Below are 24,634 nucleotides of genomic sequence, written 5' to 3' on the forward strand. Positions count from 1 at the left end.
GCTAAATATTGTATTAGGTTCCCGCAATCCTGTCATAGTGTCAGTGTTAAATAATATATTGCATGTGTGATTGTATCTCTATCATATCTGCCTAAATATGACCCGATGTCACAGTTCAATTAGGACATTTAAGTAGCTTTTAAAAATGTTCCTTACAAACAAACATTACTGGTGTGCATCTTGAGACAAAACAATCCCACTGACATATTTTAAGATAGCTCAATGCAAGCTACTTTCAGTTAGAACAGCTCAAACATGCATTTTAGTCTGGGACTAGGCTTAAAGGATTAGTTCACCCCAAAATGAAAATGTCATGATCATTTACTCACCCCCATCTCATCCAAGAATTCATGTCTTTCTTTCTTCAGTCGAAAAGAAATTATGTTTTCAGAAGAAAACATTCCAGGATTCTTCCTCATATAATGGTTTTCAATTGCAACCAAAATGCTGAGGGTCCAAATCAATGCCGGTTCAGAGGGCTTCGATGGGCTACAGAGGCTCTGCTTGATCCCAGATGAGGAATAGGGTCTTACCTAGAAAACGATCGGTCATTTTCCCAAATTTTTATTTATTTAATAAAATAAAAATGTAGGCAAGGGCGTTGGAAAGGTCACGCTAGACGTAGGCAGAAGTACCGCCCCTGTGTTTACAAAACGCTCGTGTGAAGACTAATACAAACGTCCTTTAGCAAAAAAAAGGTAAAACAACGATATCGGACGATTTTGAAGTTGAAAATTTAGTGTTTTTGCTAAAGGGCGTTTGTATTAGTCTTCACACGAGCACTTTGTAAACACGGGGTCGATACTCCTGCCTACGTCTAGCGTGACCTTTCCAACGTGATTACTTCATCCTTAGCACCTCGCACAGCTGCGCAAGATGAACAATTTAGGTTAAAATGTATATTATTATTTTTTTTTTGTTGTTGAAAATGACAGATCGTTTTGCTAGATAAGACCCTATTCCTCATCTGGGATCACGCAGAGCCTCTGAAGCCAATCGAAGCCCTTTGAAACTGCATTGATTTGGACCTTCAGCATTTTGGTTGCAATTGAAAACCACTATATGATGAAAAATCCTGAAATGTTTTCTTCCGAAAAACTTAATTTATTTTCGACTGAAGAAAGAAAGACATGAACATCTTGGATGAGATGGGGGTGAGTAAATTATCAGGAAATTTTCATTTGGGATAAACTAAATTCACTTGTTTGTGAAACTATATTATAAATGACTAGGCTATTTTTTGCAAAAATTCCCAGCTGTTCTAAAACTGTCAAAAAATCTTGCACCTATAATATTCTATATCTACCCCCACCTGGAATGTATAAAACATAAAACATAATTTTAAAACATTCTTGGAATAAGTTACAAAATAATATCAGCAAGAAAGTCTCACTTTCCCGCGCTGGTTAAGCTCCAGTCAACGACCGCGAATATGATGGCGTCTATGCGCATGCGCCAAAAATCCCCAAGGCAGACGCATGCGCAGGGCTGTAGTGGACTGCGCCATTTTGCTTCGAGAGAGAAACGCTGGCTGTCGTGTTCTGTCTGAAATCCGGTGAGTGCGCGCGGGGTAGAAAGAGACTCATTGGTGTATTTCCACGGTAAAATTCACAACCCGAAAACATGTCAGACTCTTCGACCGCAGATGTGGGGCCTGTGGAGGCGGGGGTTCGTAAGTTATCGGAGCTGAGAGTGATCGATTTGAAGGCCGAGCTGAAGCGCCGAAATCTCGACATCAGCGGCAATAAAAGCCTGCTTTCAGAGAGACTCAAAAAGGCAAGTGGACTCCGATATATATCCATAAATGATCATTTTGCAACTCTATATTACATATGAATAAACAGGCTTTGTATGGTCTGAGTTACTGGGGTGGATGTTTACCGCGGTAAATGTGCTGTTTATATTTGTGCTCTATTTTTATTTCTATGCTGTTTTGAATTGTTTCTATTCATTTGTTATGCGCGCTATATAACGTTATAGGTTTGTGTATATAACACGACTGTTTCAGACATCAAACTGGCTTTACAGGATGCTTTGAATTAAAGGCTTACGTAATATGCATAGTATGAATGTCTGTGTAGAATAAAAATGGGTTTTTGTGACGCTGTAAACAAAAAGTAACAATGGGTTACATTCATTCTTGCTTTTGACTGTGTCATGCTTTCGTTTCAGGCAATTGAAGAAGAGGGCGGGAATCCAGATGAGATTATTGTACATCTTGAGATAACGCCCAAGAAAACACCTAGGCGAACTCCAAAAGGTAAAGGCGAGACGTATTCATGTTGATATTTATGTTCTAATGGTTTTCATTCACATATTAGGGGTGTAACAATGCACTCAATACTCTATACAGTACACTATACTGATCTTGCAATAGTTAATCCAAAAATGAAAATTATCCCATTTACTCACCCTCAAGCCATCCTAGGTAGGCCTGTCACTATAAATTTTTGCTGGACGATAAATTGGCCAAGAAATTATTGCGATAAACGAACAATATTGTCATTTAAAATAATGATAATGGCATAATAATGCAGGTACACCTTTTCAAAGATCAATACACTTTTATTTCCAAAGACTATTTAACACTGAAAATAGAAAGCATTTTAAATATCCACAATAAATGACCAAAACAAAAAAAGCAATGGATTCTCAGTCTGTTAACAAAAAATGGACTTGAATAAACTGCAACGGATGATTGTGTTTTAGATAGTGCTGGGAATCGATAAAAAAACAACTAATTAATAAAAAAAAATTCTGTAATTAATCGCGAGTAATACATTTTTAATGTTTTGATATTGTAATAATTTCAGGGACTCTCCAAATTAATGTAGAAACAATTTATTGACAGCATATTTTAAATGTGTTGTATTGGCATGTTTTTATGAATGAAGGCCAGTATCACTGATGTCTCTATGAAACATTATTGACATTACAGTATAACTGAAAGATACCAATTTCAACATTTATTAGGCTTTTAAAAAAAACAACTTTTAATTTAAGTGAACTTAAAACAATCTTTACATAAACCCAAAATAATAAATGATATTTTTACCTGTGCCTTCCCCTGTTAGACATGTACAGAAATGTAATAGTTATCAAACACTTTTCTTAACTGCATAAATAATAAGTGAAATATAGATTAATCATCATTAAAGCTACAATTTTCTCTGTTCCCGTTGTTCTTTGATGAACATTAATGACAGGCATCATATAATGTTACGCTCGAGCTAATTATCGAGCTAATTTTTTTAAATCGTGCGATTGATTTATTGACTATCGCTACAGGCCTAATCCTAGGTGTAGGCTATATGACTTTCTTTCAGCCAAACAGTTATGTTAAAAAAATATCCTGGGTCGGAGGTCAGTCTTCAACTGGAACTCGACTCGCATACGCCTGTTACAGGAAGCTAATGATTTATAGAAGGCCTTTATTAACCCCCTGGAGCCATATGGATTACTTTTATGATGGATGGATGTGCTTTTTTGGGCACTATTAGGTACTATTCACTCCCGGCATTATAAAGCTTGGAAGTGCCTGGATATTTTTTAATATAACTCTGATTGTGTTTGCTTGAAAAAGAAAGTCCTATGCACCTAGGATGGCTTGTGGTTCCCACCTATTATGGGAACATTTTTGGGTAAGCTAGCCCTTTTACTGTTCACTAAAATGCTAAATTTGGTATTGCATCAGGTATGAACATCAGGCACTGATTACACCAGAATGGAAATATTCATGATTCTGCTTATTTTTAGCTAGAACTGCAGATAGGGAGGGGAAGATATTTTGATTTCATTGTGAGTTTAAGTTGGTTTGAATTCAATGGTATTTCTTTCTTTCTGTCTATAGGAAAGGGCAAAGATGAACCTGATGAACCTGAAGATGGCACCCTTGAGGAGGACTCTGCTGATGGCCAGGTACTCACAAGTTTTTGACGGATATGATCTGGACTGCGTTGAGTTATTTTGCCTAGGGTTGTCAAAACTAACATCTATCTTTACCTCCTTTAGGAGGACTCCGATGCTATCCCAGATAACCTTCATGAGATGGATATCATGGACATGAATGTTCTGGATGAAGCCGATATGGGCAATGGAGGTGGGACTGATGGAGAAGAATATGACGACGAGGTTCTTGACACCTTGTCAAACGATGAAAACGCAGACAGCCCGAGGGAGGATGCCACAAATAACCACGATGCGGAGGACGCTGATGATGCCATCATGAGTAAATCTGAGGTGAGGTTTTAACATTAGACAATATATATATATATATATATATATGAGTTTAGTTTTCTGACTTCTATTTTATTTTAGCTTTATTTCAATTAACACAAATGTTCTTTCTTAATAATATTAACCCTAGTTCTTATTGCACATTGAGTGATGCTTTCTTTGGCTTTTAGAAAATGAAGGCTGATGACGCAGAGATGGATGAGAACCTGGAAGCTCCGTGTCAGGTATTCAAGGAAGTTAACCTTTTGTGGGGAGGGGGTTTGTTCCGTTGGCGTCAGTGTAGGGATGCTAATGATGAATCAACGATCGATTAACTGACGTTAATTTCCTCGATAAAACGTGTCGATTAAGCAAGGTCATAATGCTGGGCGGTATATCGGTTCATACCAAAAAACGTTGTTTATTTTTGTTGAATATGAATTTTGATGATACCGCAAAACCGGTATATGTCGCTTAAAGGGATAGTTCACCCAAAAACGAAATTTGTATGTTTATCAGCTTACCCCCAGGGCATCCAAGATATAGGTTGTCTTTGTTTCTTCAGTAGAACACAAATGAAGATTCCAACCGTTGCAGTGTGATCGTCGTATAGTGCATGTCATTGGGGATATTTTAGAGTATGAGAGTAAAAACAGATAGACATACGAATCCTTATTAAACCATGTGGCTCGTGGCGACACATTGATGTCTTAAGACACGAAACGATTTAAAAAACCGAACAGTATTTATGTAATTTTTTTACCTCTTATCAGACACGTCATCTAGTTTTCCCAGCGCCATAACTTACAGCGAATAAGGTCAAAATACTAGCGTGATCAAAGATAGATATATATATACACGTGGATGCCTCATTCGACCGATCCACGCAGGCACTAATGAGGATTCAATGTATTTATCTATGATCGCACCAGTATTTTGCATGTATTTTGACCTTATTCGCCAGAAGTGATGGCGTGGCGACGGCTGATGCAGAGCCATAGAAAAAAAATGAAATGCATTTTTTAATATGGATATTTTTCTTAAACAAGCGCATCGATTCGCTTCAGAAGGCCTTTATTAACACCCCGGAGCAGCGTGGAGCACGTTATTTGACGGACAGATGCATTTTGTTTATGGACTTCAAAAACAGAGCAACTATTACTGCTATTCTAATGCTTGGATTAGCCATGAACATTTTTAATATAACTCAGATTTTATTCGTCTGAAAGAAGAATGTCATATACACCTCGGATGACTTGAGGTTGAGTAAATCATGGGCTAAATTAAATTTTTGGTTGAACGATCCCTTTAAACAACGTTTGGAACACGGCACAGCTCGACACTGTTTGAGAGGTGTCCCGTTGCACTGTATTGAGGGCACAGCTGAGATCGCAATACAGCCTATGGCTGTATCCGAAATCGCCCCCTATACCCTCAAATAGGGCATTATTTGAAGGGACAGCCATTTGTAGTGGTGTCTGAAACCATAGTGGACATAGTGCACTCATTCAATTCCACATTGCACCGCAATAACGAGTGTACAGCCGATGTACACTCAACGGCTGTCCGGATTCACTCATTCGATTTCATTCACTCCTTTAAGTGAACTGTATTAGTGGACTAATGTAGGGAATAGTGATTGAGGGTTTAGGGGGCGATTTCGGATACAGCCTATGATAACACCGGAGAATTCAAACAACATGCGCGCGCATGAAAGGTTTCTGCGTGGAGCACCACGATGAGATTAACAACGCTCACCACATGGATCATATCAGATTCAGATCGGCATGAGCATGCTTAAGTTTTTTATGGAGATATTTCATATACTCTAGTGTTGAAAACCCGAACCGGCAGCGTATATGCACGCACATTTCATCACGTCTTCTTCAAATGAAATATGTGCAAACAATGACACTGATACAGCCGTACATCTGATCATGACCGCGATGACATAATGGATTATTCTGATACACAGAAGACAATTATGTAAGTTAATAGACTGACAATTCAAAGGAGGCACAAAAAAGTAACTGCTTTATTCTTTCTGTGTTAAACTGACATGTGGTGTTTGTTCAGAGACTGTAGTGCTCTTAAATGTATTGAAAATATCCTTAGGCCTTTTAAATGTTTTTCCGCGTTTCTCCCTTGTAGGGTTAGATTTTTAAAATGCATAAGTTGTCCTCAACTCATATTTTAATATTCATGTGTCTGTAATGAGCGTGTTACAGGTCTGTGTTTTATTGGTTGTTGTCTCCCCACAGCATCATTTTGTGGGGCTTTGCAAACCTGTATTAACTCGTGTGGAATTTTTCTACAATATTCACTCGTTATGACAGTAAAATAGGGCATTCTAGTCAATCTACTGCAGTATTTCCTCTCTCAATCAGTAAAAAATGTGGTTAACACCCTGTCATGCATAGGGGGAAAAAATACAGTTAAACCGGTATAATTTAGAAAAATACCGTGATATAAATTTTTGGTCATACCGCCCAGCACTACAAGGCCTTCTTTAGAGTGTGTAGTTTTGAGGTGCGTGCGGCTCATGCAGCAGACACGAGGAAAAATTAAGCAAGTACGCCATAGTTATGTATTCTGCACTGGATTATGTAAGATGGCTGTTTATTTTGAATCATAATTAACCACGGGTCCAAAAAACCCTCCAAACAAGTGATTGTACTGAACAAAAGAATTGCTTGTTTAAAGTACATAGAATAAACAAGTAATAAGATCCTGGTAGATCAAGACCTGTGGACCTGTGTGCTCCAGCTGTAAAACTTGGTCCCATTAGGACGCACAATATTATCGGTACGACATCGGATATGAAAAAATGATGCTGATATGCCTTGCCGATTTTTATAACGTGTTGATATGCGCCTGCAATAACTCACGTGTGCAAGTATTTTAAATGCTGCATTGAATTTTTGTGTGTGTACGCGTACAGAAGGACGTGACGGTCAACAGTGACTCCCTACTCTCGCACACTCATTCATTCACGGCCGCACTGTCATTCACGGTGCGTGTCCACTGGCACGTTTTCAGTTCATTCCTACGGAAGCTCAACTTTGCTTTGCTCCGCACCGTTATGAATGCCCGAGCGTCCATGTGCATTATACTTTAGTTTTAAAATGAGCGATTTGAAAGCCCCCGCCGGTGATACCGGTATTACGGGTATTACCGGTGTTGTCATACGTCAATTAACTAAAACTAACATGGTGTTCACGCATTATAGATCAACTAACATGATCATTATATTTTTCAACAACAAAACACAACAAAAAACCAGCATGTATAAATCAGCTCAAAAGAACAATTCATCAACATGCAAGGTTATTATGATTAATATAAAAAAAAAGGGTAGCAGAGCAACCAGTGGGAAGAATGAGTCTAGAGCCCTGCTATATTTAAATGCAGTAAATCCATGATAAATCCCGCTAAAACTGTATAATTAAAAGTTATAATTAAATCCACTGTCTGGCGCTGTGGAGCATGTTAATAATTTGATCACATAATGTCGTCGTCTGCCTCGCGATGTTTGGAAATAAAATAATTTAAAATTCTTACAAAATGGAGTTACTTTTGATGAAACCGAGCTATCATAATATCACGACCCCAATGAGAAATCACATGAAATCGAAACTCCAGGCAAATGAGGAAAGACTGCTGTCCATCACTGCATTCACGAGTGCAGGTAAGCGCAGCTGTACCCCATGTGAGAGCAAGATAACTTTTATAATAGCAAAATTAGTCTGCTTTATTAGTGTTTTTCCCCGCTCACACTGCTTTAGCTTATAATGCTTCTTTAGGCCTATATTTTTGGTTTACATATTGTTTAATGTTTTGAACCGAAAGAAAACCTTGAGATGTAACGGCTTGTTGTCAATATTGCCTAATCGTACGTTTGTTTAGAAATGGGGACGACAATTTGATGAATAAAAAAAATAACAACGTCATTTTCATTGTTTAAATAAACGAATATTCAAATACAATATTTTGGAAAAATGCCCCTCCCTAGTTGCAATAGTGTGACGATATTGCATTGCAATTGGTAGCTCATCAAAGTTAATACCAAGTCAAAACTAGTTGGCACATTATTTGTAATTGAAAGAGTTTAATGATATATGGTTATGGTTACTTAAAATAGTTACAGAATAGATGTATGGGATCATAATAAACTTAAACCATTAAGCGTACCCAGCATATATGTAGAATGTTACCTGAGAGACAGGAGGAGAGAGGAGTGCTTTAGAAGAGAGTAAGAGCCAAGAAGCTCCAGTGTAAAGAAGAGCAGAGAGAAGAAATGCGCAAAGAGCAGGCCCTAAGAAAAGAAGAGCAGGGACAAGAAGGAAAGGAGACCCGTAGAGGAACAGTTCAATCTTCGTTTATCCCTTCCTTGACTGAAACTCAAATGTAAGACATTCAAACTGACCAATCAGATAGTTACAACTTTCCCCACTGTACTAAAAGTGTGACAATTCGTAGACCCCCGATGTGCACACGTTGGCCTACAGGATTTGAGCACCTCTGTCTTTATGAATTCCAAATGGCCCTCGTGGTAAGAAAGAGGGGGGGTAAAACAGTAAAGTAAATGTCTTTGTTCATTTTCAAATATCTTTGATTATTTTCAGCCCTACAATATCAAGAGCAGTTTGTGTGCATCTTGCTTTGTGATTTCACTAGAATGAATAGAGAGCGAATAGATTGAAGCGCTCGTCTGTGTGATAACAGTGGCAACGAGCACTCAGTATGATTTCAGAAACACATTCCAGCATCAGATCGCCTCTTATTTAACACAAACGAACAAATTGCTAATCAGCTGCAGATGTTGCTTTTGTATTAGGTGCATCCGTGCCGAGAGGTGTTTCAAAAAAGTGGTGGGGACAATATTGACCATGGCAAAAATTGGTGGGGACGTGTCCCACCTGCAAATTACACCAAATTACACTCATTTTCTATCTTTAGCAGGAGGAGGATGGAGAGCATGGATGCAAGGACACCAAAAGCGAAAAAGGTACTGTATGGGGTTCTGGAATTGCTCTTAAAGTCAGGGTGAAGCCTTAAGGTCCTTTTAGTGTAAATGTATCAGGTTATTCAAGAAAGAGACTGGAAATCCAAAGTTGATTAATGGCTTTCTGCATTGCTGACAATTTAGCCATTTCTATTAATTTAGAACCATGTTATAGTCACTCGCATGCTTGTTTTTATTGGAAGGCACAGATATGCAGAGAGCCAGTAATCCGTTTCAGTTAGTACATTGGTTGGTTTAAATGGTTGTTGCAGATGCAATTTAGTGTTTCTAGGTTGCTTAAAGAAGACAACGAAGAGAAGACAAGAAGACCCGGATCATGCTGAAGCAAAATCTCTGTAGGACTCAAAAGTTTGTTAATTGGAGATTTTCACTTATGGACCATTTGCTTGTTTGAAAAACACATTTCCTGTAAAGACAGCACAAGCTGCTTCTTCCTTATCATGGACATTTCAAGTACTAAAGTCGACGATGGACACTCGAATGTGGTGGAGGTCTTGTGGCTTTCCCTGGTCAACAGTGCGCCCTCTGCTTCAGGGTGCAGGTGAACTGAAAAGAAATGGCCTGTTGTCTGGAAGCTTGTTGCTTGTTCTCGCTTTGGTTTTTCCAGTCTCTTCATAGGGTAGCTTGCCTTTGCCTGTGTATGAGAAAGCAGAGGGCCACGTCCTATTCCAGTTCCACGATAACTTTGCAATGTCTCAGAAGTGATTAAACTCTGTGCCATTCTATTCCTGTTAAATCCGTAGAAAGTGAGAAAGTAGCCGGGTCTTGTATATCAGAGCCGCTTAAGGAAGACTTCGCTGAAGAGCCGACTGAAGACGAGAAATCTTCAGTCTGGGATTCTCACAAAGAGGAAGACAATGTGCACGACCTTGCTAACGCAGAGGAGGCCGCCAATTTGGAAGCAGAATCGTCAGCCTGCGAAATGGATGTTGACGCATCAAAGCAAAGTGAAGTCGATCCGACAAGCAAGGACCAAGAAAACGTTCAGGACAATTTGGTGGACTCTGAGAGCACATCCACTCAGGCCGCTAATGCTAGCGAAACATGTCTGCGCGATATCGAAAGCGCAGTTGATTCGGAAATGGCGTCTAAAGGAGAAGCGGACGAGGAATGCAAGAAGACTGAACCTGCTGAGTCCTCAGAAGTCAAAGAGTCCTCTGTACAGGGTGGTGATGATCAGAAAAAGAGGTTTGTTGTTTTCTGTCTACTAGAACAATGGCTTTCTCTGTTTCATTGGCTCCTTTGTTAACAAGTATGGGTGCTCTTGGGAGGTGTAAACGACTGCGCAATTCGTCTACCATTTTGTCTTTTTTTCTACCTTCAAAAAGTAATGTACCAGAAATTTGCTTTGCCATCTTAGTCCAAGGTATGTTTAATGTAATTGGGCTTCACATGACTATTCAAGTTGTAATATCCAAATCTTTGTTCATTGACTGAGGTTGTGTGTTTTCACCAGGTGGGTATTTGTTAATCAACACTGGTGATCCCATTCATATTGCCCATTCAATTTCTCATAATACCATTTTCTTTTTCTCTAGCGGTGATGAGGATACATCAACCAAGCCTGAGTCGAAAGACGATAAAGGTGGGTGTGCAATGAACTACTACTTTTGACCAAGAAATTGTTTCTGGACTCTGGTAAATTGATCTTGTGGCCCATCAGGTAATGCTGCTGCTAGCGGAAGGAACCTCTGGGTCAGTGGACTCTCTTCGACCACCAGAGCGACAGATCTAAAGAATCTGTTCAGCAAATATGGCAAGGTCTGCATATTATAGAAAACTACACATTGGAAATGTTATTCTTAGGTTGGGCAGTGTCTTGATCCATGTTTGCTACTGCTTGCAGGTTGTTGGTGCGAAAGTAGTAACAAACGCCCGAAGCCCAGGCGCTCGCTGCTATGGGTTTGTTACGATGTGCTCCACTGAGGAAGCTACGAAGTGCATCAGCCATCTGCACAGAACCGAACTGCATGGCCGGATGATTTCAGTAGAAAGGGTATGTGATTTTGCTTATATAGGGTATGCATGTGACGTCAACGTTGGCCGGAATGACTGCGAGAAGACTGAGCGGCAGCATTGGTTTTCAGTGTGAATGTCGCGAAAAACACACAAAACATGGATTTACGGTTATCATTTTGTCTCAATATGTTAAATTTTTATGTAAAATCATACCCTATGTATTGATAACGCATCAGTTAAATATTTACCATCTTATATTGTTGTTTTTTAATAAACACTGACCGGGCTGGACGAAATTGCGATTCTATATAACGCTGATATAAGTGATCACCCGCATTTAGACCTATATTGTATTTATATAAAGCGTTCACAGGCAATTTTGCTTTGTTTTACCTCGGCGTCGAAATCAGGCTCATATAAATGTCAGGAAACATGATTCCTGGCTGCATGTCAATATCCATGGATCACTGGATCTTTGATAAGTTGTAAAGAACACTATATGGAGTCCAAACTTTAGATTAAACTGTTAACCGTTTGTTTTACCCGTGTTTTCCAAGTTCATGCAGCAGCTCTTTGCCACTCAGTCTGGCTGAGGGGGCATGATCCGGCGGGAAATTGATGTCAATGCATACCCTCTGTATTATTAGGGTGCTAACATACTAGAGTTCGCCAGAGATCACATCATTTACCAATGACAATATCTGCTTTTGGACATCTGATTGGTTTTATTGCCATTCTATTTCAAATGCACATTTCATTCCCTTAAAATGGCTCTTCTTCCAAAAGCTTTGTCTAGTGTGCAAGTGCCCTTATTTCTAAACTCGTTTGCATCAGAATTAGGTGGCTGACAGCATTATTGACGTGAAGTGTGGAGACAAAGCTAATTGATTGATCTGTATTCAGGCCAAGAACGAGCCTGCTGGAAAGAAGCCTGCTGACAAAAGCGATCCCAAAAAGCCTGGCAGTGATAGAAGACACTCCACGGACTCGAAGACCGAAAAGTAAGTTGTAGATCCATGGTATATACAGACATCTCTGCATGTCAAATAACTGTAACAGTCACATCATATGGCTTCTTCCTTACAGATCTGATAACAAGGATGAGAAGTCTGAAAACGCTGAAGGTAAAGGTAATAAGATTAGCTGGCATTCACATTTGTTATTATCTTAAGTACTATGCAAAGGTATCCAGATCTTAATGGTTCAATCTTGCCGTTACAGAGGTAGGAGGTGAGAGGACTGTCGTGATGGACAAGTCGAAAGGAGAGCCAGTCATCAGCGTGAAAACAAAAAGCAAAGAACGAGTATGTTTTGTGTTTTTAACCGTTTTGAATTCTCACTGCTTTGTATTGTTTTGCAAGTGTTAAAATGACACGGCAATCTTTGTTTCAGAGCACTAAGAGTCGTGACCGTAAATCCTCCAGCAAGGATAGGAAGGACATTTTGTCATTTGACCAAATTAAGGAGCAGAGAGAGAGAGAGCGTCAGAGGCAGAGGGAACGAGAGATTAGAGAGGTGGAGAGACGCAGGCACTCTGGGTAAATTTGATGCTTCTATCTTTTCGGCCCTGATCTAGTCTTGATATAAAATCTATCTAGCAATTGTCCAATTGATGTTAATTTACGATGCAGCGAGCGAGACCGCGACAGCCGTTCGGAACGCGAGCGCATCCGCCTCTTCCGGGAGCGGGAGGAGAGGGAGAGACTACTGAGGAAGCGCAACTTTTTGGAGGTGGAGAAGCAGCGTCTGGATGCCGACCGCAGGGAGCGCGAGTTCCTGGAGCGCGAACGCCTCCGGATCGAGTTTGAGCGGCGGCGCGAGCAGGAACGCATCCATCGGGAGAGGGAGGAGCTGAGGCGGCAACAGGATCAGCTACGCTTTGAACAGGACCGACGCCCCATCAAGAGGCCTTACGACATGGATGGCAGGTATGCATAGAGTAGGGTTGCCGAACAGTTTTGCCAAACCAGTAAAAGACAAGATTTCCGCACCCACTTGCAACTCTACTTGACTCCTTGGGTAAGTCCACTAAGCAGGAGCATCTTGATTTGTCAGCTTTGGCTGTGGTAGGGCTGCACCATATTGAAGAGTTATGCAATAATATATCGATATACGATACGATAATGCTTTAACTGTGTTCACTAGGGGTGTAACGGTACACGTATTCGTACCGAAACGTTTAGGTACAGGCCTTACGGTTCTGTGCACGTGTGTACCGAACGGTTCCGAATGCAATCTTTAGCAGTTAACAGTCGGCTTGTTTTATGCGCGGAACACACTACAATCCTAGTACCCACTCGAACATATTAAGTATTCAGTCCATTTTATCACGAAATTCAAACGATAAATGCCGCTTTGACGCTCTTTATTGTGACGACTGATCACTGTATAGGCGCGTCAATTCAAGCGGCAAGTGAACGCGATCATCTCTTCCAGAAGAATAAACATGAATTAATATCTTAAGGCATGTTGAGGATAACACTTCCTGAAACGTATCATATGTCGTGTAATCGCTCAGTGTTTCAATCGTGGAAAGACGTCAAACAGCTTGTAAACAATGTCACGTAGCATCATTTACCTCAGAGTCAGAAGTCCTTCAGTGTCCATAGCTGTTAATTCACTAGAGAAATCAACTCTTTTACTAAATATATGCACTATATTAGCCTATATATATATATATATATATTAATTCTACTTAACCTGTTAGTGATGTCTTGATTATTTAATGCTATGTTTAGATAAATCTGTCATGAAAAGGACAGTCACTAAGATTATATTTCAACAACGAATTGGAGAAAAAACATAATTTTATAATTAGATTTAGGAGTTAATGCAAAAACTGCCTTATGTGAAGTTTACATGTTTGCACACAATGTGTTATTTGAGTGTTGATTATCCTATAACTAAACATGAATATCAGCTGAATATAGGCTCATAGTTTGGGCTCTGTTGTTAACCTTTAATATTATAGTAATGTGCAAGTAAGGGCTCCCTATATAGTTTACAGCATTATCTTTAAGACACTTTTAGTTATAATTTAATTAATTTAAGGACAGACAATATTTTGTCAGTAAACCACTGTTTAATAAAAAAAATCAATAAAAAGCCATTTTTTAAAACTGCTGTACCGAACCGTGATTTCAAAACCGAGGTACGTACCGAACTGTCAGTTTTGTGTACCGTTACACCCCTAGTGTTCACACTTGGCTTGTTTGGTTTGATTAAAAGGAACCCGGTGCGATTGCTCCGTTAGTGGGGTTCAAGTGAATACGTGTGAACACTGCCTTCCGAACCCTGGACACCGAGAAAGAGACGAAAATATGGGTCTCAGTCCTCTTCCAAGCAAACAGGTGCGGTTCAAATGAAATATGAACGCAGCATGGACCATAAACGGGACGTGATGTCACAAGATGCGAACCTAAAAAGGACAAAATGCTCAAGCATACCTGTTTTTTTTTGTCATAGTCAAGATGTTTCCCATCACAGTTCGGTACAGGCGTCAGAGCCGCGTCTCCTTGCAGCAGATCTTCATTTGTGTGTCTGACAGAAGGATTCCTGCCGCTGTTTTGAATCCTTTACACATTTTATAAGCTCTTCACGAGTTTCCAGCTGATCAAAATACCACCATATGTAGGATATGCACATACAATGAGCGCATTTAGCCCAGCACACAGCATTGTTTCGGATGTTCAGTAAGTTACATCACGAAATGCATGTAATAAAAGCCTACCAATCAGGTTGTGAACATATCCCTGTGCCTTTAGGTTCAGTAAGTCCGAGAGGTGACTTCCTATGGTCACTTGTTGCGTCTAATAACATAATAATGCATGTCACGTGTGTGAAACAGGCATGTGTCCAGTCTATTCCATTTGCAGTCTGCGTTGACCTAAAACGTAGGCTTTTCGGATTCTTTTGAAGTATTAAAATCATTCCGTTATCATAAGCCATTCCCATATTGTCTGGCTATCACCAGACCAAGCTCAATTTAAGATTGAACATTGGTCTGGGGAGTCAGCTATGCTTTTTCTACTGCACAAGAGGTGTGATAAACGAGCATAATTCAAATGACTCTCAATTAGTCCTTCAACCAATCAGACCACAAGAGGCGTGATCAACGGGCATCGTTCAAATGACTCTGTATGCAATTGGATAGTCCTTCAACCAATTAGACCACGAGGAGTGTTCAACGTGTATTGTCCCTTCCTTTCTCTATCCGTCATTGTGTTAAACCCGCCAATAGTGTGCCAGGTGGATAAGCCAGTCTGTGATTGGTTCCCACAAATGCTTAACAGACGCAGGATAAATAAATGTACAGGTTTCTAGACTGAGCTGCAGGGCGAAATCAAATCGCCGGCAGTTTAGGCTGGGTTTACCCAGTCTAATTGTCATATGCATATCGCAATATGAACATTTGGACATTTTGATAATTTCGATATATCGTGCAGCCCTAGACTGGGATTCAGAGTATCTGTATTCCCATTTTTTTTGTTTTGAATAAACAGAAAAGATGACTGGCAGATGAAGAGAATGACTATGGATGATCGCTATGGACGTTCGGATTTTGGACGCCAAGACCGCTACCAAGACTTTGACCACAGAGACCGCAGCCGCTACCAGGATGATGCGGGGATGGACAGGTAACGCCAGCTTGGTCTAGATCTAGATATTTGTCTATAGATTTTGCTCCTATATCGTAATGATCTTCATCCCCCTTACGAACAGGAGGGACAACCGAGGTGGTTTGTCAGGAGACAGAGACAACCAGGTAAGATAAGCCCTTCACAAAACCGAATTTGGATTTGTTCCTCAGGTATTGGAAAACGTCTCATCCTCCTTTCTCAATTTATAGCACTTTTCAGATCGGGACAGACATGGCCGGGACAGTCGTGACAACTGGGGTGGCGGCTTCGACAAGCGTGGAATAAATCCGATGAGGCCGGTGCCAGGCAGGTAAGTCTTTTTATCTCCTCTAGTCAGACGTGCCGTTTCATTTAAATGTTCGTGAATTCCCCTCACTCAGTTCTTTTGCTCTGCTTCCTGTTTAAAGTCGTGACAACAGGGACTGGGAGCCTGGTCGCAAAATGGACGGGGACAGAAACTGGCAAGGTATGTCTGATATTTTTTTCTATTAAGATCAAAAGAAGACATGTTATCCTCTTGTCTAACTTACTACCTTTCTTTTTAGGAGCAGACCGAGGTGTCCCGGGACAGAGTCACATGGCACGAGGTGGAATGGCAAGGTATCAAGACTTAGGCTTTTGTTTGTGATGGCTAGACTTAACTTTTGTAAATGGAAATATAATGCTCTGTTTTTTTTTCTTTTGTTACTCTGTAGCCGAGGTGGATACATGCAGACAGGGACGACCCAGGCACTCGCTGGAGCCTTAAATCGACCGAATCAGATGATTCAGGGTAGTGGAATACAGGGTGGCGGAGCCTTTGGTCGACGCTATTAACTTAAAACCCCTTGTGTATCTGTTCTGTGAAAAGAAACTTTGCAGCTTGTACATTGCCAATCATGCTTTGTAATTGTATTTTTAAGTCCACTTTTATTTTCATGGTGTAAAGACAAACAGATAATTGGTTACATTGTGTAAAGTTTGACTTTTTTTTTTTTTCTTCCTCCCCTCCATTCCACATCTTTAGATTTTAGGCTTTTCTGTTTTTGACTTGTTGAATGCTCAGGAATGTTTTGCTAAAATGAAACCTGTCTTTGAAACCATGGACTTGTTCAATTGTTTTTGATGTTTCAATAAAATTGTGGAGTTTTCTTTACATAAAGGAGGTACATTCGTTTTCTTATGATGCACTCTAGCATTGTGTTGCCACTAGGTGGCGTTCTTAGTCTAAGCAATATTAGAGGAATTGAAGAATGCAAGTAGATTTTTACATTTTTAGTGTTTCATACCATCCAATCTGAACAGGTCAATTTAGTACTTGGGGTTAATGTAAAAGTGATGTTTGCCTTGGCAAACAGTTAATAAGATGTGGTATCTCTATAGTCTTGGTTACAGATTGAGATGTTTTATTGGCATATTGCAACACTAAATGAAGCAAACGGATGGCATTACCATCATCATGACCACCAGCCGATTGCTCAATACATCTTGATTTATTCAGAGCTTGACTTCCATGTTGTAGGATGACTCTGGCTTTTAATCGAATAAATTGTTATAAATAAATGCACTTTTTACATGGATTTTGAATGTCACGTCAGAAATCAAAAGGTCACCTTGTGCAAGTCTATTCACTGAAGTATTAATCACCAATATATCTAATAATAACCCTCAAGTTCCTGTTTCTCACTAAACCGTTTCCTGAATGTTATTTTGGTGTATTTCCAGATCTTGTGAGGTAATTCCATATAGTTCAGATGTTGTCAGAATTTAAATTATTGGTTGGGGGGGGGCGTCGTCCCAAAATTGAGGCTCGGCATTCACTCCTGAATCTGTTTTCAGTTAACCATAAGGACAACAAACTTACTCCACAGGGGATATTGTGCATTGCTAGCTTGAAATTAGCCATGGTAATGTTGTGAGATGTTTAATTCTTCAATACAAGCCACTGCAGTGAAACTTTTGGTTGGGGCTGGGAATTCATAACTGTAATGGTCATTCCATATGATTAACTGTTGTAGGGTTATTCCTATAAATATGTCAATAAAGATCAATGAGAACCTTTGGTTCGACTCCAATGACTTGCAACCGACAACGACCTGGGAGGTGAAGTTGGTGAAGTCAGTTCCACAATGTCCTAAAGTAACCTCTGCCTTAAGTGATGCCTTCTGGGGAGGCATCTTGAATGATGTCACTAACTTAGATCAGGCCGTGCATTGGTGGCCAATCACATCCAGGCTGACGGTTTTTGAGGTGGAGCCAGACACAGATTTCATTCCTAGAAAAGCCTGGGGGCCATAAAACTTCCATTATATATCATACTGCTGAAATGTGCCAAGAGATCCTTCATAAATTTGTGCTCCGTTCAATACTGTCTGAACTATTGTCCAAGAACTGCTGGTTGTCCTCAGTTGTAATGATATTGTCCGTTGTTTCAGGTCTGAGCGATGTTTGGCTGTTTAAACTGGCACATGTTCTCTTCTGCATATATGTCGACATGTGGACCAAGCCATTTGGAACAGAACCTGAGCAGAGCTGGAAATTCAATTACTGTACTACACACCCATGAGGATTTCTCTTCTCCCCTGCAGTCAACTATACAATGAAAGTTCTGGAAGTTTCCCAAAAGAAAAAGGGAAAAAAGCCTTTGGAAGAACATGAGTGTTGGGACCCCAACATGTCATTGTGTTTCCCCTTCACAAACCTCATTAAAGATTCCCATTATACTCTAGAAACTGAATTCAAATTGTGTTCCTCCTTCAAAACCGATTAACAAGTCTGTATATGCCTAGTTAGTGAAGTTCAGGCATGTGAAACCAGAAACATTCCTCTCAGAATAGGTTTCAAGCACCTATGAGCTAAGAAGACATGGTAGCCACACTTTTGAGTGCTTCCAAGATTTGTCTGCTGATTTATATTTTATCTAGAGGACATTTTACAGGTAAGATGTCTCTTTATGCTTTGTCTTGCAGGTGGTGGGCTTATCTGAGGTCAATGTAAGGACATTCGTCTAGATTACTGAAGTTTTTTTGGCCTCTTTCATTGTAGTTTGCCTCGACTTGCCTGCATCCAAATAAGACGTTCTTTCTTACTCAGATATAAGAAAACCTTTAATCACAGTTAGTGGTCTAAGCAATACTATTGTTGTTCATACTTTTAGAGTTAGGGATTTGAACAAACCCCAGTATTACACTTTGGCATGTAACTTGACCTGCACCGTTTGTGCTACGGCTTGTGGTCGCGAGGTATGCTGTAACTTATATAAGCAAACCGATTTTCATCTTATAGATGATAAAATGGACAAAGTTGGTAGGTTCTTTTGACTTGAGCCACTCAAAACACTAGCATTATGTGAGCTGTTCACACAGAATGCGTTCTTGCATTTGAAATATGACAAAAGTGCACCACAGAACAGGGGTGTCGAGATGCATTTTATGAAATAAACGGAAATGGCTGACAACTGACAGTTGCAAAAAACAACAACAAAAAACATGCTTAAACAAGCCTGTCTCCCAGGCTGCCCCAGCTGGTGTTTTAGCTGGGGGCGAGCATAGTCTCCCAGCTTGACCAGCTGAAAAGTGCCCCAGTCAACAGGTCAACAAATCCTCTTTATAGATACAATTTTTCTTCAACAGAAAGTGTGCATGTGATGCTTGCCCCGCCCCCGGCTTCTTCTGATTGGCCCGCTGTTTTGTATGGAAGCTAGTTTCCGCCACAAAATAAAAAAGGCAATAGCGACTTTTTATCTCACAATTGTGACTTTTTCTCGCAATAGCGAGTTCTGACTTTATAACACAATTGGGATTTAATATATTGCAATTCTGACTACATAACACGCAATTGCGAGATATAAATTCAGAATTGCAAGATATAAATTCGCAATTGTGAGAAATAAAGTCAGGTTTGTAAGAACTTACAATTCTACCTTTTTTTCTCATAATTCTCGCAATTCTGACTTTATATCACGCAATTCTGCCTTTATTTCTCATAATTCTCGCAATTCTGACTTTATAACACGCAATTCTGCCTCTATTTCTCGTAATTCTGACTATATATATCACGCTATTCTGCCTTTATTTCTCGCAATTCTGACTTTATATCACGCAATTCTGCCTTTATTTCTCGTAATTCTTGCAATTCTAACTTTATATCATGCAATTCTGCCTCTATTTCTCGTAATTCTGACTTTATATCATGCAATTCTGCCTTTATTTCTCGTAATTCTCGCAATTCTGACTTTATAACACGCAATTCTGCCTTTATTTCTCACAATTCTGACTTTATATCACGCAATTCTGAGATAAAAAGTCAGAATTATCTTTTTTTAAACGTTTTATTCTTTGACAGAAACAAGCTTCCATAGTTTTGACATCGAGGAGCTGTCAAACAACTTATTAATATACATACAATCCCTTAATGTTTGATTTTTAGTGTTTTCATATAATTTTTTTGCTTCTTAGTCTAATTAGTAGCCTATTTATGTGTAAGAATATGTACACTAAACGTAGATGCAGTATATGACTGGATATATAATTATGTGTATTTATTTTTTTCACATGAGTTTATTGAGTTTGTAAATTAAAAATGTTCTATTAAAAAAAACTTTTAATTTGACATGCGTTCTGATAGAAGAAAATGCGCGAGAGGTGCGTCAACGACGTCCTACGCCTGCCTGCCTGAATGTTATTTGGAAACAGTATTAAGAAAATACGCAAAAGCTCTCATAGGTTGTGATTTACTCAATATAAAACAAAACTACCTCAGGGTTTAGTTGTCTGTAAATGTGTGGTAAATAAATTGGACTCGAATTTAACCCTCTATTTTGTTCCAAATATTTCAGAAGCTTTACAAGACATTAGCAAGTACATAAAACACTATGAAGGCCTGTCTTATGACCGAGAGCTCTTAAAACAACAACACCAGCGCATCAGACGCGATGCACATCTAAACAACCAAGAGCTTCATCTAGACTTCAACGCCTTTCAAAGGTAGGCTACCTATGACCTCCAGACACCTGCATTATCCCACCATACTTGAATATCCACTTACAAACTTTTATTAAGCACTGGTTTCCTGTAGGCCATTCCACCTGCGTCTCCAGCCAGATGTTAATGACTTCACAGAAGATTTCAAGGTCCAGTCAGAAGATGAAACTCAGATGGTGGATCTTTCTCACATATACTCAGGAGTACTCGAAGGTAGGACTTCTTGTTTTGGCTCAGTTTGTTAATGTTCATTAATGTTACTAAGATAAACAATGTTTTCTGTCTCATAGATGACAGTAAATCCTCATGTCAAGGTTCTGTTGTTGAGGGTCAGTTTGAAGGCTCTATCACAACAGCCAATGGGACGTTCTATGTTGAGCCCACTGACAGACACGCCACCTCCAAATCTGACCACCATTCCATCATTTATCATGAGGACGATGTGGGTAAGTGATTATAAAATGTTCTTTCTTCACTTAGGCCCCGTTTACACCTGGTAGTGTTCTTGGATAAACCTTTGTTTTGGTTGGTCGGATCACAAATAGATGAGGGAGACACATTCCCATTTACACCCTCACATCTCTGTCTTTTGTCCACTTTCAACCACTTTCTGACCACTTGACTCTCACTTGACTGACGTCCTGATTTCTTCAAGGGGAGGGTCTTAGTTTAAGTTGCGATTAATGCTGCCTTCACGTGCTATCGGAAATACATGCTAACTGAGGCCTGTAGAGTCTGAGGTGTAGTTCTTGGGTGCTTTGCATTGCACGGTCTGACCTTGGGATGAATTTGCTTGGACGTCCACTCCTGGGAAGATTGTCAAATGTCTTGAATGTTTTCCAATAATCTTCCTTACTGTAGAATAATGTACTTCAAGTAGTTTGGAAATGGTCGTATGACCCTTCTCAGATTTATTGCAGCAACAATTGCTTCTCTAAATAACGACTTGTATAGTGATAACTGATTTCAAAACACTGCTTCATGAAACTTCGGAGCGTTATGAATCAGCGAGTCGAATCATGATTCGGATCGCGTGTCAAACTGCTGAAATCACGTGACTTTGGTGCTCCATATCATGATTCGATACTCTGATTCGATACACTCCGAAGCTTCATGAAGTAGTGTTTTGAGATCGGTTATCACTATATAAGTCGTTATTTCATTTTTTTGGCGCACCAAAAATATTCTCGTCGCTTTATAATATTAATATTGAACCACTGTACTCACATGAACTGATTTAAATATGTTTTTGGACATTAATGGATCTTGAGAGAGGAAATGTCATTGCTGGCTATGCAGGCCTCACTGAGCCATCGGATTTCAACAAAAATATCTTAATTTGTGTTCCGAAGATTAACAAAGGTCTTACGGGTGTGGAACGGCATTAGGGTGAATAATAAATGACGTTACTTTCTTTTTTGGGTGAACTAACCCTTTAACACACACCTGAATGCTCCAGACCAGCAAACTGCCAGAACTTCAGCTTATATAAAGGTGATCCCACTCGCTGATTATAAATTAATCAAAGGCATTTAATTAGCAGCGCCTGACCGTTACTTACCCTCTTAATCCCTATGGGAGCAGGAAGGGTGTACATAGTTTGTCACCCACGGCTTTTCCATTTTGGCCTAGTTTTTGTTAAATAAATAATGACACAGTGTGATATGTCATGTGTTGTTGTTCACTGAGGTTGTATTTGCCTAAATTTAAGACCTGCCAAGGACCAGATGATCCGATAAATAAAACCATAGGACTGTATTAGAAAGGTCCCTTTCTATCAGAACAGCATTAACTTCTTGATCAATTTGAGCTACAGTAGCTCTTCTGTTTGATTGGACCACACGGGCCAGCCTTCGCTCACGTGCATCAATGAGCCTTGGCCGCCCATGACCCTGTCGCCGGTTCACCACTGTTTCTTCCTTGGAGCACTTTTGATAGAGACTGACCACTGCAGACCGGGAACATCCCACAAGAGCTGCAGTTTTGGAGATGCTCTGACCCAGTCGTCTAGTCATCACAATCTGGCCCTTGTCAAACTCGCAAATTCACTTGCTGCCTAATACACTTACCTAAAGGATTATTAAGAACACCTGTTCAATTTCTCATTAATGCAATTATCTAATCAACCAATCACATGGCAGTTGCTTCAATGCATTAAGGGGTGTGGTCCTGGTCAAGACAATCTCCTGAACTCCAAACTGAATGTCGGAATGGGAAAGAAAGGTGATTTAAGCAATTTTGAGCATGGCATGGTTGTTGGTGCCAGGCAGGCCGGTCTGAGTATTTCACAATCTGCTCAGTTACTGGAATTTTCGTGCACAACCATTTCTAGGGTTTACAAAGAATGGTGAGAAAAGGGAAAAACATCCAGTATGCGGCAGTTCTGTGGGAGAAAATGCCTTGTTGATGCTAGAGGTCAGAGGAGAATGGGCCGACTGATTCAAGCTGATAGAAGAGCAACTTTGACTGAAATAACCACTCGTTACAACCAAGGTATGCAGCAAAGCATTTGTGAAGCCACAACACGCACAACCTTGAGGCGGATGGGCTACAACAGCAGAAGACCCCACCGGGTACCACTCATCTCCACTACAAATAGGAAAAAGAGGCTACAATTTGCACGAGCTCACCAAAATTGGACAGTTGAAGACTGGAAAAATGTTGCCTGGTCTGATGTGTCTCGATTTCTGTTGAGACATTCAGATGGTAGAGTCAGAATTTGGTGTAAACAGAATGAGAACATGGATCCATCATGCCTTGTTACCACTGTGCAGGCTGGTGGTGGTGGTGTAATGGTGTGGGGGATGTTTTCGTGGCACACTTTAGGCCCCTTAGTGCCAATTGGGCATCGTTTAAATGCCACGGCATACCTGAGCATTGTTTCTGACCATGTCCATCCCTTTATGACCACCATGTACCCATCCTCTGATGGCTACTTCCAGCAGGATAATGCGCCATGTCACAAAGCTCCAATCATTTCAAATTGGTTTCTTGAACAATGAGTTCACTGTACTAAAATGGCCCCCATAGTCACCAGATCTCAACCCAATAGAGTCTCTTTGGGATGTGGTGGAACGGGAGCTTCGTGCCCTGGATGTGCATCCCACAAATCTCCATCAACTGCAAGATGCTATCCTATCAATATGGGCCAACATTTCTAAAGAATGCTTTCAGCACCTTGTTGAATCAATGCCACGTAGAATTAAGGCAGTTCTGAAGGCGAAAGGGGGTCAAACACAGTATTAGTATGGTGTTCCTAATAATCCTTTAGGTGAGTGTATATCCCACAGGTGCCGTGATGCCGTTATGTCTGACCGGTGTATGTATATGTATGTAAAAACAATTTGCCTTTGAACTTAATTCAATGCCATTTAAATTTTTAACGATAGTGATTAAAACATTTGGTGGTAGAAACAGCTGCGTTTGGAGATAAACTATCATATTCATTTAGAAAGTCAGTTTTAAAAGTGAGACTTGTACTTCAAGTGCCGTTGTTGTTATTGTATTCGATTTCTCTTTGTCCAAACATGAATTCAGTGAACTGCGTGGGGTATTTACTGCAGTTCAATGCCCTGTTAATATGCACAGTTCTACACACAAAGGAGCTGCACGTGTTGCGCATTTTATTGATTCTTTAAAAAAAAAGAAATATAAGTCTCACAAGTACACCTGAAGCTACCATGATAAATGTAATAAAGAAGGTTGATAATTACCGTAATGCTTTTTTTGTTCAGCCAAGGCATTTTTAAATCCTAGTAGTCTTCTTCCTCTGCCAACTGACATGGAAATGATTGTTTTAAGTAGCAATCCTGGAGAGCAGAACCAGTTTACAA

The 24,634-nt window shown here is 39.9% G+C and overlaps 2 protein-coding genes across 3 annotated transcripts in view; both read left to right on the top strand.

Moving 5' to 3' along the window:
- Positions 1 to 1,486: 1,486 nt before the first annotated feature.
- On the top strand, positions 1,487 to 16,985 carry safb (scaffold attachment factor B). 2 transcript variants are annotated; one of them, XM_079808271.1, is made up of 21 exons: positions 1,487 to 1,776; positions 2,173 to 2,260; positions 3,851 to 3,918; positions 4,012 to 4,239; positions 4,407 to 4,460; positions 9,175 to 9,223; positions 9,985 to 10,429; positions 10,780 to 10,826; positions 10,905 to 11,002; positions 11,088 to 11,237; positions 12,104 to 12,201; positions 12,287 to 12,324; positions 12,422 to 12,504; positions 12,593 to 12,738; positions 12,832 to 13,128; positions 15,703 to 15,837; positions 15,923 to 15,965; positions 16,050 to 16,150; positions 16,248 to 16,306; positions 16,386 to 16,440; positions 16,536 to 16,985. In XM_079808271.1, the coding sequence occupies exons 1-21, from the start codon at positions 1,624 to 1,626 to the stop codon at positions 16,654 to 16,656; spliced, it is 2,556 nt and encodes an 851-aa protein (XP_079664397.1). In that variant the 5' UTR covers positions 1,487 to 1,623; the 3' UTR covers positions 16,657 to 16,985. The 2 variants fall into 2 exon arrangements, with proteins under 2 accessions (XP_079664397.1, XP_079664396.1); XM_079808270.1 differs by having other exon boundaries at positions 1,488 to 1,776; positions 12,287 to 12,330; positions 16,536 to 16,983.
- Positions 16,986 to 18,634: 1,649 nt separating this feature from the next.
- The window catches only part of LOC307121138 (disintegrin and metalloproteinase domain-containing protein 10), a 39,373-nt gene continuing 33,373 nt past the window's right edge, over positions 18,635 to 24,634 (top strand). The window contains exons 1-4 of the mRNA XM_079808608.1: positions 18,635 to 18,757; positions 20,657 to 20,804; positions 20,896 to 21,014; positions 21,092 to 21,247. Coding sequence (XP_079664734.1) covers positions 18,685 to 18,757; positions 20,657 to 20,804; positions 20,896 to 21,014; positions 21,092 to 21,247 — 496 coding nt within the window. The 5' untranslated portion in view covers positions 18,635 to 18,684. The remainder of the gene's footprint in view (positions 18,758 to 20,656; positions 20,805 to 20,895; positions 21,015 to 21,091; positions 21,248 to 24,634) is intronic.

Source organism: Gobio gobio, assembly GCF_949357685.1.
Source record: "Gobio gobio genome assembly, chromosome: 24".
Taxonomy (NCBI): Eukaryota; Metazoa; Chordata; class Actinopteri; order Cypriniformes; family Gobionidae; genus Gobio; species Gobio gobio.

What these genes read in the sequence shown, in the direction of transcription:
- safb (XM_079808270.1), top strand. Translation starts at nt 1,624, where the DNA reads ATGTCAGACTCTTCGACCGCAGATGTGGGGCCTGTGGAGGCGGGGGTT. An exon ending in TTTCAGAGAGACTCAAAAAG is followed by an intron (nt 1,777 to 2,172) that starts GCAAGTGGACTC and finishes CTTTCGTTTCAG; the next exon opens with GCAATTGAAGAAGAGGGCGG. An exon ending in GCACGAGGTGGAATGGCAAG is followed by an intron (nt 16,441 to 16,535) that starts GTATCAAGACTT and finishes GTTACTCTGTAG; the next exon opens with CCGAGGTGGATACATGCAGA.